Source organism: Sycon ciliatum, chromosome 5 (genome assembly GCF_964019385.1).
Source record: "Sycon ciliatum chromosome 5, ocSycCili1.1, whole genome shotgun sequence".
NCBI classification, from domain to species: domain Eukaryota; kingdom Metazoa; phylum Porifera; class Calcarea; order Leucosolenida; family Sycettidae; genus Sycon; species Sycon ciliatum.
Genome location: NC_088647.1, coordinates 33,591,953 through 33,611,623, shown reverse-complemented (window position 1 = coordinate 33,611,623; position 19,671 = coordinate 33,591,953). Strand labels below are relative to the sequence as shown.

The 19,671-nt window shown below is 47.7% G+C and overlaps 1 protein-coding gene across 14 annotated transcripts in view; it reads right to left on the bottom strand.

The window, feature by feature from the left end:
* The window catches only part of LOC135818402 (early growth response protein 1-like), a 37,383-nt gene that overhangs the window by 3,223 nt on the left and 14,489 nt on the right, over positions 1-19,671 (bottom strand). For 2 of the 14 annotated variants that reach the window (XM_065331766.1, XM_065331768.1), the window contains one exon: positions 16,228-16,346. Coding sequence is in view for 4 of the 14 variants with exons in the window: in XM_065331762.1 (XP_065187834.1) it covers positions 4,718-4,977 (260 nt within the window). In the remaining 10 variants the exon portion in view is untranslated. The other 12 variants (XM_065331770.1, XM_065331769.1, XM_065331764.1 and 9 more) reach the window with 12 other exon arrangements.

Below are 19,671 nucleotides of genomic sequence, written 5' to 3'. Positions count from 1 at the left end.
ACGCTTAGCTAAGAAAAGACACATATGCACAGGTCCGTTGACTCCGTCTCAACGGAGTGAAAGAGACAACACCATGTGTTTTAAGTTGAACTCGGATGGTGCATAGCCATGATTGAGTTAGTAACTTTTACAGCAGAAAATACCAGAATGCACCATGATGACTACTTGCGCAATAGGAAACTCTCTCGGTAATAATCTTACATAGTCGCGTTACGTTAGAGGATTGCGATCCCTGTTTATTATCTATGCTCTGCTATTGTCTTGTGTGAAAAGAATGGAAAGTTCTGATATCTCCCTTTGAAGCCATAGCTTCTAAAAGATGATGCAGAGTAGAAAGGTGAATGAGAAAAATTCACTTAGTTGTCATTACACCAACGAATTATTACAAGGGGAAACCCCGTGGGCTTCATCCTCTGGGTAAACTTGATGCTGGAGTTGATCGCGCTATACAGGGGGGTTCAACCCCTGCGGAACTTCCGTCTCCTGTAGCAAGGCAGTCGTCTCGGTCCTTGTCATCTCCCCACAGTACCGTGGGACAATGCGAAGGGCAGGTATTTTCTTCTTTCTCTTCTTGTGCAGCACTGGATTCGTGCCAGTGACAAAAATGTGAAAGTCAGCGTGGAAGCACGTTCCACATATCATGCAATGCTCTTTCTGAACATCGCACCAAAGAAAGAAAGAAAAATCTGACAGCTCTCAAGTCAGCTGCATATAAAGTACGAATCCACGCCAGCGCGGAGCGCAAATCAGCAGCAACCGCGTTCCCCCAAGAACCCCCAGAGCAATGGCCGCTTGAACTAACCCGACATTAGATTTGTGCCTTCGAAATTCGTCGCATATTCCGACATCCTCCTCGTGCAATGACACCTGTGAGACGTTGCATCAATCCTTTGTGGTGAGATCATTTCCTGGGCCTCTTTCAGCCTAATTACTTCTAGATTTTGGAAAAATGATAATTTGGCCAACGACCATACTAACTATATGCTTCCGACCAAAATTCTGGTTGTCTCCTCGGCCGACTTCGTTCTGCTCGCCGTGCAGCGGGAATCCCCTGGCCCCGATCGGAGCTGACGTCAATGTCAAGAGGCCGTAAGTACGGATTCAGAGCGACACGGACCAGATAGCGCGCTAAGTACAATGCTACCGACGTCGCACCATGCCACCCTGCAGGGGCATGACACGCACTGACTGTGCGACAGGCCACCGAGTTGGGGAAGCAAACCTATCCAGTCACTGACTGAAAGCGCCTGGCACACTGTCAAAAATGCAAAGAGGACTGCGTCAGCAATTCTTATTCACGGACAAGGAGACAGCAATAAAATCTATGGACTCCGCTCTCCAGCTCTTACCGGTTTCCTTGCATTTCACCTTTTCCTCTACCAGAATTTACACACAGACGCAGGATGGACGCTCAAATTCTCAGACGCCAGAGGAGAGAGCAAACGAACTACTACTACTACTAGCACTTGACCAGACTTTCTTTCATTCAGAGGCGTCGATGTTCAACAGCACATGCCGGGTTCTCTGCTGCCTTGTAATGTTTCTTTGATTTCAATGAACACAAAAAGCCTGTCACCGGGCCAGTGCCAACAAAAGACCATCAAGATAAGGAGAGAGAGAGAGCGGCCAGGTAATCAGTGGAATGAGCCGATATGCGATATTACAAGTCCGCGAGTTCGACTGACACTGTACTTATACTGACAGCGATTACATGGGCTGCACGCGTTTGTCACGCGCCCTACACGTAGCTTGGCTGCGCTTGGCAACGTTCTGGATGTCGTTATGGTACGGAGCTGTAAAATAAAATGAATACAATCATATAAAAAATTATGTATGCTGCATTAGTGATTTCCGAAGTCGAAGACTGTTGATGCTCTACGTTTGAAGTCTGCGGAAGAGCTCGGACATTTTCTGCGGGACTAGCGGAAACGAGAGAGCTTAAAATCTCAGGGCCCTCGCTATGCTATGCACGGCAATCTACCCGATTCTTACATTCCCGGCCCATTAGTTGCACACCCCTAAACATTCGAACGATAATGCGACAACTTCTAACTGAATCTAAGGTCTTTTTAAATCAAACCGCGACCATTACAATACTTCGATTCTAAACCATATCGCAAATTATTCGGCGCACAATGCGACAAAGTCTTTTACAACAAACAAAACTCAACTGTGTTAGTTAGCTAGCTACAATGTACTTACCTATATCCTTTACCGAAAATATATTCTTGAACGCAATATTCTTCTTTCTTTTTCTTCTTCTCTGTTCCATCAGCACTCGGCCGAATGTAGGAGATTGGTACCCACCGTGCTAGCATCCAACAGCCAAAGCTGGGGCCTTTTTTACTCCGCTAAATCTCCTTCTAAACGAAACTGACCTTTGTCCCCATATTTTCCCCAACTCGTACGGCGCTCCAGATGCTCTGTCTAGATCTAAGCTACGGTACGCACTACATACTCCTTGTACGGTACGGGATATGCACGGGATTACACGCTACCATAATGTAACGTCTTTTTTGCATACATGTAGCTACGGGAATAAAAGTAGACGTACGGTATTAGTAGTGTCTTCACCGTTCCCGTATATTTAGCTAGGAGAACATGGAGGGTGCCCTGCCAACTCGATGGGAGCACGAAGACCCTTCTGCCCCTAATGCATTTATCGTACTAGTAGGTCTCAAGAGATCCGAATGCGTTTCGTTTCGCAAAAGCTATGGTTTAGTTCGAGTTTTAGCTTGCGTCACCACTTACGTAACTGGGGATAAGAATTGGGAGTTTTGACGGGCTAGATGCACGCTCACCCGGCGTTGCTAATCCTCTGTGTGGGATTGGGTGCCAGAGCTGGCACCGATCTGGAATTCTCTGCTACTCTGCATTCACTGCGTCAGACACAACGCCATGCGCCAGTAAACAGGGACAGAATGATGATGTGGAGCACAGAAGCGTTGCCTTGCGTACGGACTACACTTGACCTGCTTCTCTCGCAGTTTCTTTCACTCAAGATGATACATGACTGTATTCGCGAAGTCTCTCCAGGTTTTTATCGTGTCGCGAGATTGCTCCGCAGACAGACGGCCACTGAATGCGAGACTGCCTATTTATTCGCCCGGTATTGATAAGGTGACACTGATCAGTATTATTGCCAGCATAAACACTGGGAGCTCATGCGTCTCCCACACCGTGATGCCCCCAGCGCAAGACATGATCGTATTACTGTCCGCTAGACACGCGTGTCCGGGCTCGACCTGTGGCACAGATAAAGAATGCCCCCATCGTCTGGCCCCAAGTCCTCGTGTGAGGCTGACACGTCGACAGGTGAGAGTCAGGCAACAACAATGCCTCTACAGCCGTAGCAGTCATCGCGAGCTGCACTTACGTACGCCACTGGCCGGTCAGGTCCTTACTGCCTTATTTGTCGATTAGCGATGACAGCAGCGGCCGTCAAGTCCATGGCCGCAAAACAATTATTTCAACGTTCAGCATGGTTTCAGGTAGCTGCAGTTTAACAGATAATGATCATGACTGGCCAAGGAAAGTCACCTGAGAGCCTGAGTGATGCTTCACTTTTCATGGCTAGCTGATGGCCGGCTGAGAGTTGAGGCTGTTCGTGTTGATGATCGGTTTGTTTGGCACGCTGCAAAGAACGTAGCGAAGAGGACCGCAGTAAGAGCATCACGTTGCAGTCGTCAGCAGTTGCTGTCCTCCGGTACATCACAGAGCAGTGCGCACGCCGTCTGTTGTGTGCACAGTCGGAGAGGAATTTCGAAATGATTGCAGACCCCATCTACAGTACCATCTCGAGGCCATCCACACAACATCCACACAACACTCTATACATATACATACCGGTACAGTCAAATCCGTAGGCAAAATGTAAATAGCTGATGCCTCGTGTCAGCGAACGTCACCTACTGCCCTGCGGAGAGTAAACACCCCCCCCCCCCCCCCAGCTTTAACGGCAAGCTAGACACCTGCAATTATGCCCTACTACTAGTATCGCGATCAATTGTACAATAATAATAATTATTATTATTATAATGATAGCAGAAAGCTGCAAATATTGAGAAGCTCAACCTACTTGAAATCCTCATTTTCATACATCGTAGTGCCTTGCAGATCTCCAACTGACGCTATGGTAGCGTACCGTTCAGGTCTTGCATTTAACGATAAGATTTGTCCCTTCATTTGGCCCCATTTGCTTGAAATTACGGACCTCTTACGTGGACCATAATACTGAGGTGCACGTCAAACACGAACTTTGGCATACTAGTACGTGTATGCTAAGAGCTACTAGTACATGTATGATACGAGCCCGGTTTACTGTTATACAGGCTGAACGTACTCGGCTCAACAGTACACCTGTTCTCTTTCTGCGATGGTACGTCGTTGGCAAACAACGAAGCGGATAGCATTAGCAGTTCAGCACGCGCCTACTACCCCAGTTCACTCGTTTTGCTATGGCTTGCAGGTAACCTGGTTACTTATCATTGTCTGATTCAAGGAGAAGCGAAATACTAGTATGCGCCTTTCACATACATGACCATGCATATCAACGTTTTTGACGCAACGACATTAGCACTTACTCGGGTGATGAAGTGTTTTTCAAATAGATCGTATCTTCTGAATTGATTGCGAAATGATCTCAAACAAGTTTCTAAGTGGCCTGGCACTGACACAGTTCTACTCCTCACGCCTAGCAGAATGTCTGCTTTCTTACCCGTAGTCATAGAAGGCAAGGCAATCAACCAGCTGTGGGCAGTTAGACAGCGCTGTGTTACACACACTTTGCTCCTCGCTTCCTGCTCCATGCACCACCCTTTCCCCAGTTGGTTTGGGGCACACCTGCGGGGCCGGACTGGCAAGGAGATTGCCTTCCTCCGATGCGGCGGCTATACCCGTCAGCCACTGTGTCCCTGCTGTCCCTGAGAGTGTCATTATATTTCGTCTGGTGCGCAAATCCAACCGGAGCGAAGGCATGTTTTAAAAGTCTGTGTGATGCAGTGCCAGCGCGTTTGAGGCGAGAAGCCGTACTATACTAGTACTAATTATTTTCAAGTATTGTTACAGGCTGAGCGCGGGTCGAGAACTGATCCGAGGGCACAACGAAACACCTGTAATATAGTGAGTAGTCCTAAGCACTGTGCGCCGGGCCTTCGGATACCTATCACGCCGGGTCTTTTAGAGAAACACGCCAGGTCGGTTAGAGAAACAGGCCACGCCGAGATCGCAGCTGTAGTGTTCTCCGCCGGAGCAGAGCCAAGAGCACAAGCAGTGAGTGAAGCAGATGCGAGCAAGGCTAAGTCCTTCTTGGCTCGGGCATCGCCTGATGGTTTCAAGTTCAGAACCTGAACTTGAAAATATTAATTTTCAACAGGTTGGGGAGCTATGCAAGGCCACTGAGCTGTATCGATTCTTAGTAGTAGTATATTTGCAATGGATTGAGATGTTGTAAACAGGAAGTAGTTGTATGGCCATATCATGGATACGACACACTGAAGTCAGCCAATACTCACTTACAGCTACTATAAACTGAAATGATTATTGGAAATGGTTTGAAAGCGCAGTTTGACACCTGATATCAGCTCAATGTCGTCATCCCACGTGGACGCTGCTCCAGCCCAGTATCGTTCGAGCACAGGGAAGAAGACCTTTCAGTACAGACTACAGTCTAAGCATGTCATGTACACTGTGTGGCGTTATCCTTGTAAAAGGGTGGCGTGACAGCCACGCACACACCTCCAACTGAAGACGTCAACACTGCCTCAGTCATTTTCTCCTGTCAAATCTGCCCTTCAGGACTATTTTCTTCAGTACATTTCGCCGACAGCTGTTTGACAGGCCGTCTGCCAACAACTGGTGTGCAAGCCGAGACAAAGAATGCAACTAACTTTGGCAGAAACTAAACATCTGTACTCTATAGAGCTCAGAAACAATTTCTCCCAAGGCGTGAAGTAGAGCTTTCACTCACAGCTTCAATCTGGCTCTAGCCTGGTCGGAGTCTGCTAGTTCGCCATGAACACGAACTCGAATACAAACTCCAACCCAGTCCTCTATGGCCAGACATATTCGTGTCGGGGGCAGGTTATAGGACGCATCGACCCACAATTTAGCTAGGACAACGAGGAACAAAATTATTACATGTAAGTATATGTAGTTACCAGGAAATTAGAGGCCACATGCCACGTACTGCTCTTTTCTCTCAGAAATCCAACACTTGCAATCCAGACATGAAAGAAAGAAAAAATCATCAGTCACACCACCGGGACTCGAACCAGTGGGACCTTGCTATTCGCGAGCAATGCTCTAACCAACTGAGCTACAGTATGACTCTTATCCACAGTGGTGCAAGTGTTGAGTTTCGGAGAGAAAAGAGCAGTACATGGCATGTGGCCTCTATTTTCCTAATTTCCTAATACTTCGAAATTCTCCGTGAAGTCCAAATTTGAAATTGCTATAATGTAGTTACCGTTAGAACAAATACACTGTAGTTAGAATGCCTAGCTGTCGGAGAATAACAATAGTATACGAGCAATCGTAGAGTCGGGTCGGTGCACCTAACTAACTCGAAGCTCCTGAGAAGAAATGGCATGCTCAGCTCACTCGAAAGTCCTTTTCGCCTCGTACTGAATCTACATTGCACATGCACATGTAGATGTAGATGTAGATGGCTCCCAATAGCTAGTGGTGGCGGAATACTTTTTATCTTTATGTCGCACTACTATGTACTGGCCAACTTCCTTCCTAAGCTGGCTGTATTTCTCAGCACAATTGTATAGTTGGTAGAAAGCCGCTTATAAGGACAAAATACACACACCCTCTGGTTACTTCATCTGCGGACAGAACTGTTTCGTCCTTTGTGGACTCGTCAGCGCAGCACAGAGGAAATGAGGCCGAACCTGATAGCAATGGAAATAAAAATTTCCAATCAGGCCCGAACGTACCTTGCCAGAGTGCTCACCCTGACAATGCATATTTTTCCCAAGTGTTCATCTAGCTCTGTCGCACACTGTAATAATAAGTGTTCATCTACTAGTAAATCTCAAAAGACAATGATCACACAGTAATGAAGCAAGCACATCTCGCTCCCCCCCCCCCCGTACATCTCAAATGACTCGTGTAGTAGGAGCTACTCGCTTGTCTATAGGGGGAAAGTCATTTCTGTCGATAGACTATACGTCGAACACAGTGACACACACCATGCATCTCAATCTGTGAAGGGAGACCTAGATCTACATGTACTGTACAATGTGATGTACGTGCATATCACCATGCCCATGGACTGGTGAGTACTGTAAGATCACAATGTGTACAATGTCATTGTAGAAATGGACTGCAGGCGATACGCCAGCATTGTCAGTGAGCATACGCCCTCCTCTGGACCTATCTCAGTGTCTGGCGTACCCACACCAGTCTGATGGAAGCAATCGAGGCAGATCACGTCAACACTTGTGCCTAGGAATAGGATGGTTGGGGTTTTGGAGATAGGTGACTATAGCGCCATTGCAATCTGGTGCACTCATCCTTGGTGGCACATTTTGTCATCTTGCTGCTATGTTACGTGCCTCGTGACATCGACCTGTCCTTGTGCCTTGTGACAGACAAACACCCTTAATCACGACTGCTCAGTCCTGAATGACTTACGTACCACCACGTAAGTCAGTACAGTCATGCAATTGCTAGATGGAAGCAGCATCACAAGGTCCCAAGCCTAGCCCCGCTGCTGCCAGACTATTGTCACAACTTGGATCCAAGTTCGCGTGCAAGACACTAACGCCATAGTCTCTACTATGTCAGTGTCAGGTTTGCCTTCGACTGTGACTGCGATCTCTAAGCCACTGATATCAGTGCACACAGTCTTTGCCACACTGGTCTAACATGACGATCGTGGCTGGAGATTCGGCATGAGCTGCAAGACCAACAAACCGAGCCTGCATGCATGTAGGCGTCCTGTTCTGCGAAAAATTAATAATGAATTAAATCTAGCTAGCTGTTGTAATCCACGATACGGTCGTAGAGGAAACGCCGAGAAAGCCGTGGCAAAACCACAATGCGTGAGCTGCCTTAGATCCCGACAGGTTTGAGAAACACCAAAGCATGGAGTGTGATTGACGGATTCATCTGAAATTCAGCGCTGCAGGTATTCATTTGGACCGTCCTTTGCCAGTATGGCCATGAATAGGAAAGTTGGGAACGAAGACGGCAATTTTACGTTGACCAGACAAAATACCCCAAGTTTCAGCAACAAAGGTGCCACACAACCAGCCTGGCAGCATAGGTGTGCGAAGAGCTAACTACAGTACATTGTATGCTACGTTGAACAAGTAACGGTTGTTCAAACCACGTATCGTGCACACGCTGAAATGTAATCATTGATCTTCAGAACGTAGAAGTGGAATAAGACTTTTCATGCACAGTATTCGGGTAATAAAATAAGTTTTGTCCACTGATGCACGCCTTTTGGTTCCGATCACTCCTGATTTCATTGATGAAAGGTCCACTGGTAAGGAAATGCACCCAGAGATTCTTATGAGATATACATGTACATGTACAACCGAGGCCGATCAACCCGTCCACCAATCTATAGAATTCTAGGCATGAAGTGAGTGATTCAAATTTGAGATATATTATATCAACGTAGGTCTACGGAGGTAACGTTATATTTCGGATCTGCGTCCGCATGGCTTCGAGCCTATTGTACATGTATGTCTTTCTGAAGTACTTGATAACACAATCATTTCTACACCCGTTCATTCTCCCAGGCGAGACTCACATACCTCACAGAAGTCGGAGATCACATGGCATCTCGGAGGGTATCACCACTATGGTCTTCTCCTGGATTTACCCCTAGGACAGAAGTAAACTGGAAAATCGATCAAGTCACCACAGATGTAGCTCCAGTCTTAGGGTACCGGTGGCCGCCTATCCGCGAATGCAAGCCTGTGGCGAAGTCTCATGGAAGGAATCAGGTCTGATGTGAGCAATAGAGAACTAGAACTTGTTACGAAGGAAGAGCTGGCTGGATCTGTGCGTGTCAGACACTGTACATTATTCTTGAGAGTGGAACTGATTGACCGTCTCTCCTGGCACATTCAGGCAAACTGATAATTTCGACCTGGTCACTGATCACAGCAGCACGGGTGCATAGTGATTACACATACATTGCTCAAAATGTGGCAAAGGTCAGGCTGCTGTGACAGCTTCGTGGCACGTGTAATCTTCCTTATCTCCCCCGTCATGTCAATAATGACGGAGCCAGGCACGCAGGCCCTGGGAAGTGTGGATGCGATAGATGTCAGCAGATCAGTGGGTGGGATGTGCGGGTGATCACCGGATGATGAGCACATCCCCCGGTATAGTGGAAACATACCCACACTGGCGAAAGAGTCTAAGTTATGGTCTTGTGTGCGTAGTCAGTGTGTTTGCTAACACGATTCCTCCTATGCTGACTGTAATTGCGCAGCACAGTGTGTTTGCTAACACGATTCCTCCGATGCTGACTGTAATTGCGCAGCACAGTGTGTTTGCTAACACGATTCCTCCGATGCTGACTGTAATTGCGCAGCACCAAAATTGAGTACTGTGAAATGGAGGTAACAACTGAATAGCCTAGGCTAGAGATATACAAGGAGGAAAACTTCCTTCTGCCAGCGGAGAGGGCTCAACACAATAATGTGGATAGAGTCGCCTGATGATTGCATTGAGCAAGAAACTCTGAGTTGCGACAAATTTGTAAACCTCCGTTATGCTTTTTGTGTGTAACCTAGAGATACATGTATACAATCATCATGTACATGTATCTACCTAAGTATCAACGGATTTGATACCTAAGTATTATACATTGAGCAAAGTGTATTGTTTCTTCGATAACTTAATAACCAAGCAATCCTCGACGAACGTGGTCCCTTCGCATTTTTTTCTAAATTTCGGCCACCCTTCACTTCTCCCCACAAGCTGGGCTTGCAATGACAGGCCGTCAAACATGCCATGACATGCTTATTGCTCGTTGATTTGCCTTGTACATGTACATGTACTTTGTTCGCTATCCTACCTGCAGCAGTAAGGTGATCTGCAGTGACACTTCAGTAGGCATCTCTGTGTCGCATTCAGCTGGACATGTACAGTTTACTACTGTACTAACTGAGTACAGTATCCTGCAGTCGACTACTTGGACTACATGTAGTCGTGCGACAACGCTGTTCCCATCCTCACCACCAAGTGTTTTTATCTGCCATCATGCCAAGCTAGATTGTGTGTGTGTGTGGGTGGGGGGGGGGGGGGGGGGGCAGGAGTACATGTGCTGAAGTACTAGTAGTACTACTAGGACATTGTACATGACGAACGTGATGTTCCTTATACTATAGTATACCACATGTGCTTCGAATTCAGTCGTTTTCGCAATTAATGGAATAACTACTTTTACATCAGTGCTCTAGGAATATGTGTTTTTTGAGGAAGAAGATATCCAAAGTACAGAAGTACTCCCGATTTCTTTCATCCCAGTTGTGCTGATTGCTATCCGTTCTCAACACCTGCACTCACTTGAATACATGGAAATTCCTGGAGTGCATGTTGTACAGTTCGAGTGGGTCCACGAGCCTGCCAGTACTATGGCGACTGCACAAGCCACACAGACCTCTTGTAACCCCAGACCAGGTGCCAAAGCAGTACAAGAGCGCCTATACCCTAGCACAAGTGCTGCGCTATCAGGGATGGTATTCATGCACGGGTGAGGTATCTGCCTTTGATCAATTATCACTAAGCTACAATGGACATGTACTTGTACATGTGTCTGCATGTGGTGTAAGGGATAACACTTTCCCACCCCAGTAAACATTGACTCAGCACAAAAGCCTAGACATGCAGGGAGGGGTTTAGTCGAATGGTGAAGTCGAATGCTTATGAAAATAATAATAGTATTCCACGGTTGACATGTATGGCGAACGGTCGCCATGGATACATAACCGTTCCATAACGACCCACCAAGACCTACATGTACATGTAACTGAATCAATCTCTCAGACTACACTACACAGTCTACAGTTCATTGAACTCAGGATTGATATACGTGTACATGTACATGCACATGTATATCAATATTGACAACGGATTATCAGGTCCAAAATCGTCGGAAGTAGAATACGTACTTCAAAGAAGAAGTATTATTCAAAGCCATTCTACTTCAACGCACACACACACACGCTCGCACACACCCACACACGCACACACACCATGCCATCTCTACATGTATTTCCCCAATCGACTAAATCCACAGGCCTACATGTACTGTATATGACTCCCCATTATCCTCCGCTCTATCTTTACCCCATTTCGGCTGAGAAGCCATTCTAAAACGATACATGTACATGTACATGTATATGTTGCACGAAATCTACATGGTATTGTATAATGCTTGCCCACCTGTGTTATGAATATCGTCCAGGTAGATGAGCTCAGCAACAGCACTTCAGGTAGAGTCTTGGAGGTTATTCGAAGTAAGCAGCAAACTGAAAGCTGTCTAACTCTTCGCCAACGGAAACTGAAAGCTGTCTTCGCAGGAATACGTAGCTCGCAGTGTCGTCAATAAACGTCTCTGAAAGGGGTGAAGGCAAGGTTTCTGGATTTATAGTTGAGACCAATTAGGATGCCACAGGGACCAGGAGGACTTTCATCTCCACTAGGGCCGGACTGAAAATTCGGAGAAAGCGTTGCTAGAAAACTTCATGACTAAGTTCAGCAATGAATTCATTGCAGAGAGGATTCGGTAGCCGCTCCACAAAAGGTAAGATGATCGTGTCACTCTTCGCTTTACCCCAGGTTTCTGAGCATCAGGCATGTCACTGGCTGGCTGTCTAGCTGCGTGTTGTTTACGCTTTTTCTCCAGGTGTGTACGCGATACGCGTGGGTTGAGGGAGCCTTTGACCGGGCAGGTTTACTCACAGTGTTTGCCGTTCTTCCGCGCCGTATTTCCAAGAGAAGGAATTCATGCTGGGGAGAATGGCACAGCGTGAACGTCCTTGTGCCGTCTGTGACCTGTGGTTATTTTGTGGTCACCTTCCCAAGTTTAGTCGGAGGCAGTGATATTGATTATGGAACACAGAAAGTGCTATGCCGATGGGATCCATGACCCTGGAGTGACCAGAGGCTGCTGATCTGCATACTGTGCAACTGACGTCTCTCTTCATTCTCAAGTACGTCTACTTATGGGGTCCTCGAAGCTCCTTCTCAGGGTTTAATTACGTCATTTGTAGGCCTGAACCTGCATTCGAGTGCGTTCGCTCAAATTTAGTCTTGTTGACACACGGTTACCGTGCTCAACATTCATTACCTGATCAGCGTACTAGTATTGGACGTGGGGAGGCTTGGAGAATCTGTCGCCTGGCACAAGAACTGATACAATATAGGGCGTCGCTGATTGACCTGTTTATATTGCTCTATCGCGTTCATTTCTCCTGGTCTACAGCGAAACGCCCATGCATGGCCGTCTAAATACTCTAATCTCTTTTTACCCAGCTGCTGCCGTGGCTGCTGCAGTAGTTAGATAAATTCACCAGCACCCCCGCCATAGTATACTGTCGTAGGAAGCGAGAGTATGTGTTCTGGTGACTTCACAGGTTTGTAGAGAGTAATTTCCTCAGCGTTTCCCGGCGATTGGACGTGGTGATGTCTCCTGTCGCCATCGACTAGACCGCGCCTTTCTGATTGTGCATACCCGTGCGTGCCTGGCGTTCAGGAGTTAAAGCATTGCTCGCGCACCATCATCACACTGCAGCATTCATCCATATATGGCGCTGCACTGGACAGATCCTCTGGGCGGAAATGGCTGCTAGGAAGCCTGTGTTTTTCCCCTCGTCATTCCTCTGATACTGTGTAACAACACAATGGGACCAGAACACGGAGGCCATTGTGCGGGAAATCAGTGCAAGCGCGGCTGAACACTATCTGTGTAGTACCAGTGTCTTTTTCCCGGTTGGCAACGATTGCACGCAGAATGTGGCCGCGCATACTCCTCCACACTGTTGCTGTCATTGGTACTCATTCCTCGGTCACTGCCCAGCGGGCGAAACGCCTGATTAATACACCAATCTCCGCATACTGAGCGAGCAAGAAATACCTAACATCCTACAAGGCAGGAAGCTAGCCTAACTCAACTCATTCACTTTGATCCATGTAGCGGAAGTTTCCTTACTCATAGCTTCCCCTGGTTCTCTCAATTCTCCTCCGATCCATGTGCCAAGCGGAGAGCGAGCCCCAGAGACGAGCAACTCTCATCTCGCCTCATCAGGCGAAAGCCGAGACGCTTAGAGGTCCTCACCACAACATGGTTTCGCTACCTCTGGCAGACGGAGCGAAGATCGCGTACCTTCTTCGCTCTCTTGTTCACCACGCGTCTGTTTCTGGCAGCGATTGATGGCAGATACATGGAGATGAGCGCTGGGAAATACCTTTTCACCGCGAAACTCGAATTTCAGCCGTTATTTCGATACAAGGCCGAGGCCCGACAGATACCGACTACTCTCTTCAGTTTTTTAACGCCCAAAACATTGGGACCTATAGCAGCCGATTGTATTGCATTTCATGGATTGGACTAGGGTTTATGGAGTTAACACTAAAGATTGCATGACCGTGTTTGTACTCTCGATGGCCCTCACCCCGCAGGTAAGACCGCCACCTCTCACGGAGTGCAGCCCGAGGAAATACCAGCAGTTCACCGACCCATTGTACAGAACCCGGTAATGGTCTTGTGGCGTGCACCAGCCAAGGTCCATCTATAGGCGTGATCCAAAACACTGACATGAAACGAGCGTATCGGCGCGGATTCGCCCCATCAAGCAATAACAAGAAAGACGCAAAGGTGCGACCTTGCCCAAATCAGACGCGAAACGAAGAACTGAGATTCGCGGCTACACCACGCTGCAATGTAGTCAACTTCGGTTGGAAGCGCTCTACTACACGCAGAGCACGCTCTGAACGGGAGTGGGTAGACGTCCCAGTGACACATGAGATAGATTAGCAGCGGTCTACTATTTCCGCTCAAATAGGTACATCCACAAGGGCATATGCATACACGCTGGCCGTGTCGTGAGTGCTTTGGAAGGGTAGCTTGAAGTAAAGCATTCACCGGCGATTCGTAGCTGCTTCCCGTGCAATAGGTACTCAAGTCACAATATGCCCATCGCAAACGCTCGCGAGAATAATGGGATGCTTTGGCGCCTGGTATTGGCCACAAATCACAACAAAGTAGCTCTGTTTCTGATTTCGACACGTTGAAGCTCGTACAGGGGGCGGAACATGCCACCTTTCACAAGCCATTGCGCCCCAATTGCATCCGCTACCCTGACAGCGTTGCAGTTTGACCAAACCCAAGTAAACACAGCATTTACAACATTCCACGGTCACATGCTGTTATCATCATGACATACAGTTTCATTGCATGCCTTGCACATCAGAGAACGGGAAGCCTAGTTTTAAAACAGAAAACGGAAGATTTTAATCACCCACTAACAGATTTATAGAGGTGTAATGGATGTCGATACTGAGTCAGGAAGCAAAACCCACAGATTTCCAGCCCTTTGCAGGGAGAACAACGTTCTCAGTGTTACTGTATTCCTTTCAAGAAGGTTTTTTACTACTTACGATAATGATGGTTAATTACAGTATTGAATATTAATCCATTCTGTTTGTTTTTGCCCATAAAAGAGGCTTTTGAAAGTTAATTAGCTTGGGTTTTCGTATGGGCATCAGTAGAGCTGAGTTACTATGCCATGGTCACTTGGCACTAATGACCAGTATCACACTTGTCTAGGTATGACTTCCATGGCGGTTTGCAGTGTGGCCCTATCACTGCTGAGACTCCTGACCACTACTAGTATGTGAAGCCTAGCACATGCATTAGAATTATCCAGTCTCTACCAACTCCTACACATTCGCTTAGAAATTGAATATGTATACGTCTCACTCGTTTTACATTATGTCACGATTCCTAGCGTTTTACTTATGAAAAAGTGTGTTTTTAAACGACTCACGGACACCGATAGCCGGGGACACGAAATACATGTGAACATACGCTCAATGGTCGTTGTGCTGCGAAATACTCTTCTGGTTACACTTAATTTTCGGACATAGTCCATCATCGTTCTTTGAAAACTTTGACAGCACATGGAGAAACCCTTCGAGTATATTGCTATGGTCAATATCTTGGTCTTTGGTCAAGGGGTGAACGATTCCTAGCGTTTTACTTATGAACAAGTGTGTGTTTAAACGACTCACGGACACCGATAGCCGGGGACACGAAATACATGTGAACATACGCTCAATGGTCGTTGTGCTGCGAAATACTCTTCTGGTTACACTTAATTTTCGGACATAGTCCATCATCGTTCTTTGAAAATTTTGACAGCACATGGAGAAACCCTTGGCTTCGAGTATATTGCTATGGTCAATATCTTGGTCTTTGGTCAAGGGGTGAAGTTAAGAACGACTGGTGAATCTGAAACACGCATTTACAGTGCGTGACTGCTCCACCACGCCATCCCTCTTGAGAGCCTACTCCCTACGATTCGTACATACCATTACAACTTCTTACCTTGGATGGCTGGCCGTGGACAGCAACCCAGATTCCAGGGGAGATACTTTCATTGCCAGCACGGTGATAACCCGCAGATGTGCAGAGCCAATTATCCACAATTCGAACAGGTCTGCTCGCACGATCAACGTTCTGACATAATATGCAACTCCAAGAGAGTACGAAAGGAGGAGTGCTGGAAACACACGACCCCTTGCAACTACGCTCCACGCACAGGACTACCCAGGGAATTTCTGCAACGAGAGTCTATTGCACAGCTACAAAGAGCGATTTACAATTTTCTTATTACAGTACTTGGATTTCGCTCAGGAGAGGGAAATGTTCCAATCCCACGTCGGATGTAACTGACTATGAAGCACACTGGGCCTGTGAAGGAACTGGATCAGATCATCACTAACTGTTGGGTAAAGCATGGGGTTGATTACTCGCCCAGCTCGCCACTTCCTCTCTGCTAGTCCACGGCTAGCTTGCTAGGTGGCTCTCTGACGTCAGGTGTTGGTGCATTTCCTACCCGAAGCTTCCTCGCACAATGCATGGTCCACATACTACTTGACCGTGTCACGCGAATTACTCTACTCTCTAGTACTAACACAAAAGACTTCACGATGCACAAACGGACTTGATGAAGACAGGGATTTGCTTACCTCCGGATCCAGCTGGGTAGTGACGGTCTTGCCTGCACCCTTCCCTCCAGAGTTCATCTGTCACTGTCCCCACTCTGTGTTGTCCTTTACTCTGCAGCGTGGATTACTCTTCTTCAAGTCTGTGAAAATGTGGGCAGCAAACACAGATAGAAGTGCGCACAATTTTATCATTCCGCTCGGCTGCAACGGGCAGATCGCCCAATCCTTTTTCCCATCCACCGAGCCCCAGCGTTGTTTCGCTACCAGTACATAGTGTAAGACTAGGGGAGATTGACCCATCACGGGCTGCAGGTCAGTAGTGCAGCGCAGCATGCCCCGTACACGGCGCCTTCGACAGGATATGGGCACTAGATGGCTGGGACATTTGTTCACTCTAATAACTAATGGCCAACTGGCACCCATGGCTTTCCGCTGAATGCTGGCCCGTTGCCGGTCTCCGACGGGCACTGATCGGTTCCGTACGCTGAAACTCCGCTTCCGTCCTTGTCGAACATGCACGAGGCACTGAAGAGAAAAACATCTCGCAAATCCACATACAAGCCGAAAGCGACACAGAGGAAGCACCAGCAGTGTCGTTTCTGATTTCAGAAGCAACGTTGCGAAACTTCGCGGCGTTGCAAGTCCCTAACCGCTGACTAGCCATAGCCTCTGCTGTCATATTGTCAGATTGTCAGCGAGCAGGCGAATTTTAAACTCACCTCAGGAATCGCACGAAGGAACTGCAAGTGTCCAACTGAGAAGCGGTCCAAGAAAATAAGGCTCTGACGTGCTCCAACCGACGTCGAATTTCGCTCAGGTGATTTCGTGGGAGCGCTGCTGGACGACTGCTGAAGGTCGTCTGAAACGCCCTTACTTTTATCTGTTCGCCTGAAATATCTGACGTTGCACCACAAACAACGCGTCTTTCTTCTGTATCATCAATAGTCTGTCTGTAGCATGGCAGTAAGACTCGTATCGCATTACACGGGTTAAAACTGAAGACGAAGCCTTCTTTTCGGTCTTATGAAGACTGGCTAGACATTTGCAGACGTGTAGGAGACAGGCGGAGGGAAGTATTTTCTGCAGATCCGTGACATCAGACAGTTGTGAGTAAGACCCGCCTCCGCGGTCTCTTCTATGGTTATCGACCACGGAGAGCTCTACTCCGCTCCACTGGGTTTGGTCCCCGCAGTCTGGGGTTAGTCGCAACCCAGGCCAGCCTACATGTATCTGTAGCGTCAGGGGCTGCAGTCTGAGCGAAAAACAAGACACTGGGATTACCAGTGAGGTGATGAGTCTTAGGATGAGTCTTATGAAGCCGCCTCCAGTAAGATTAAAATCAATGCCGTTCGCACGTTTTCGGTACATATTATGACTGAGGAAGTCGGAACGTCGATCATTACGCGTACAAAAGATTGCAGAACCTGCAGAACTGGTACCTGTAGCGGGCTAGACACGTTGCCACACGTTGCCTATCGTCTTGATAACAAGTGGACCTACCAGTACCACTGTGCAAGGATCGCACTCCGGGATGTCACCGACGTTTTGGAAAGTCATTTGCTGACTTTCTACTAAATAGTTCGAGTGCACAACTCCACAGTATTCCCGGGGTGGGTTACATCAGCACGACATTACGTTCACGCAGCCAGCTAAGAGATGCGGCCGCGATTTGAGTTGATTGACACTTCTAAGTTCTAGTCTGCCCAAAGCGCAAAGGCCTAGCGGCGTGACACCCATGCCAGTCACAAAAATCACGATGTACACCACCCCTGGTGACAGGCTTTGCTTCGTAGCTATCATTATCAGGGGACGACAGACTGGCTGGGGGTGATGTCAGCGGGATCCCGGGAGCAGGTATTTCAAGATACTAGAAAGCGGCAACTCTCACTTCTGAAGAGGGCGCAGCAAGAATTAACTAACCGTGACAGTATAAATCAGCAATCGCTAACACGCGATATTATTATTTCTGTGAGTTTTGTTGCAAGTAAGAGTAAACATCCCACTTTATTACCTGGCGCGTCTGTATTTCCACTGCCTTTGAACAAGTCTCAGGCGTCGCTATCAAACTGGATCATAAAATGACAAGCTACCTGTCAGAAGACCTGGTGTCCCTGACAAGAAACAGTGAGCGTGTCCTTGGCTGTAAGTTGGCTTTATAAGACCTACGCTGTACGATCCAAGATCAAAGCGTCCTGGGAAGCACAGCTACACCAGTTTCTACCTGGAAAGTACAACACCGGTTCAGATGCGAAGTGTGTTCGCATTGCTCGTGTCAGTCACTTCTTCCAAGTGCCAGCAAGTGCTTTCTGCCTACTTTGCTCGATTGTTTTCCAATCCAGATCCCGTGGTGCAGGCAACACACACCAGTGGACAGATGGTAGGTTTCACTCAGATGCTAATAGGCACGACAGTTCAACAATGGCGAAGAGTCAGGGGCCATGGACACACAGTACAACGAAGACTCAGGGGCCCTGAGCTGGACACACACACACACACACACACACACACACACACACACACACACGACACACACATAACGCAGCATACGAAGTCATGTGTACAATGGACAGTGCCAGCTCCCGTTACTACAACAAAAGGCCCAGGGTGTTGGTGACCGTGCTGCTGAGTGAGAAGTGTCACCAATTATAATGGACCCAGTCTTAGCACATGCCACAAGCGCACACGCAGAAGAGATGCCTAACACTGTAATAGTAATAGTAACCGGAGTACCCCTGTTTTACTGTTCACTGTTTACTGGGTATGTATGTTGCCACACAACTGTGAAGCCTGAAGGTTTCAGGTCAGGACTACAGCGAAACCATTAGCGTGCGTCAAGGTACGTAATTAGTCCGGTGAAGCCTGTATTGCTCAGTGCCAGTGTCCACTGCACGGGAGCGCTGATTCCGGCCCGAAAACTCGCCAGTATTTACCAATGTACAGTGTATGTTTTCCACTTAGGCTTCCAAATCTTCACTCACTGCCCCTTTGCGGCCCGTGCTTTAGGATAGGTTTCCTCACGTGCCCAGCGCTGGGTGCTTGAAAGCCATTGATCCTCTCAGAACACAATAATTATTATTATTTCACGATGCCAGAGCGCACGGCTATGGGACCAGGGACATAGGCAACAGCACCAATGTCAATGATCTTCTAAGCGTATATAATGCAAATCTTTTCGGCCCAGCAGGCCAACGGCACCACCTTCAAAATGGAGTGGATCGCATCTGGGAAGGGTGTCCCAGGCCAGGCCCGAGTGCTAAGTGACAGGCCTATCTGCGTCATCACTGAACCGTGCCATTGTAGTTTCAGGTAGGTGCTACCACAATGCGGGGAACAAAAGGGTGGGAGACGCAATCCCTTGTACTGTTGAGTCAAGTCGTTTTCTCAATGTCAATGGAAACGGGTAAACGTATTTGTCTATCGCTGTTCCCATCGGCTGAACGTCCTGAGTTGGCAATTGCTCCTGTC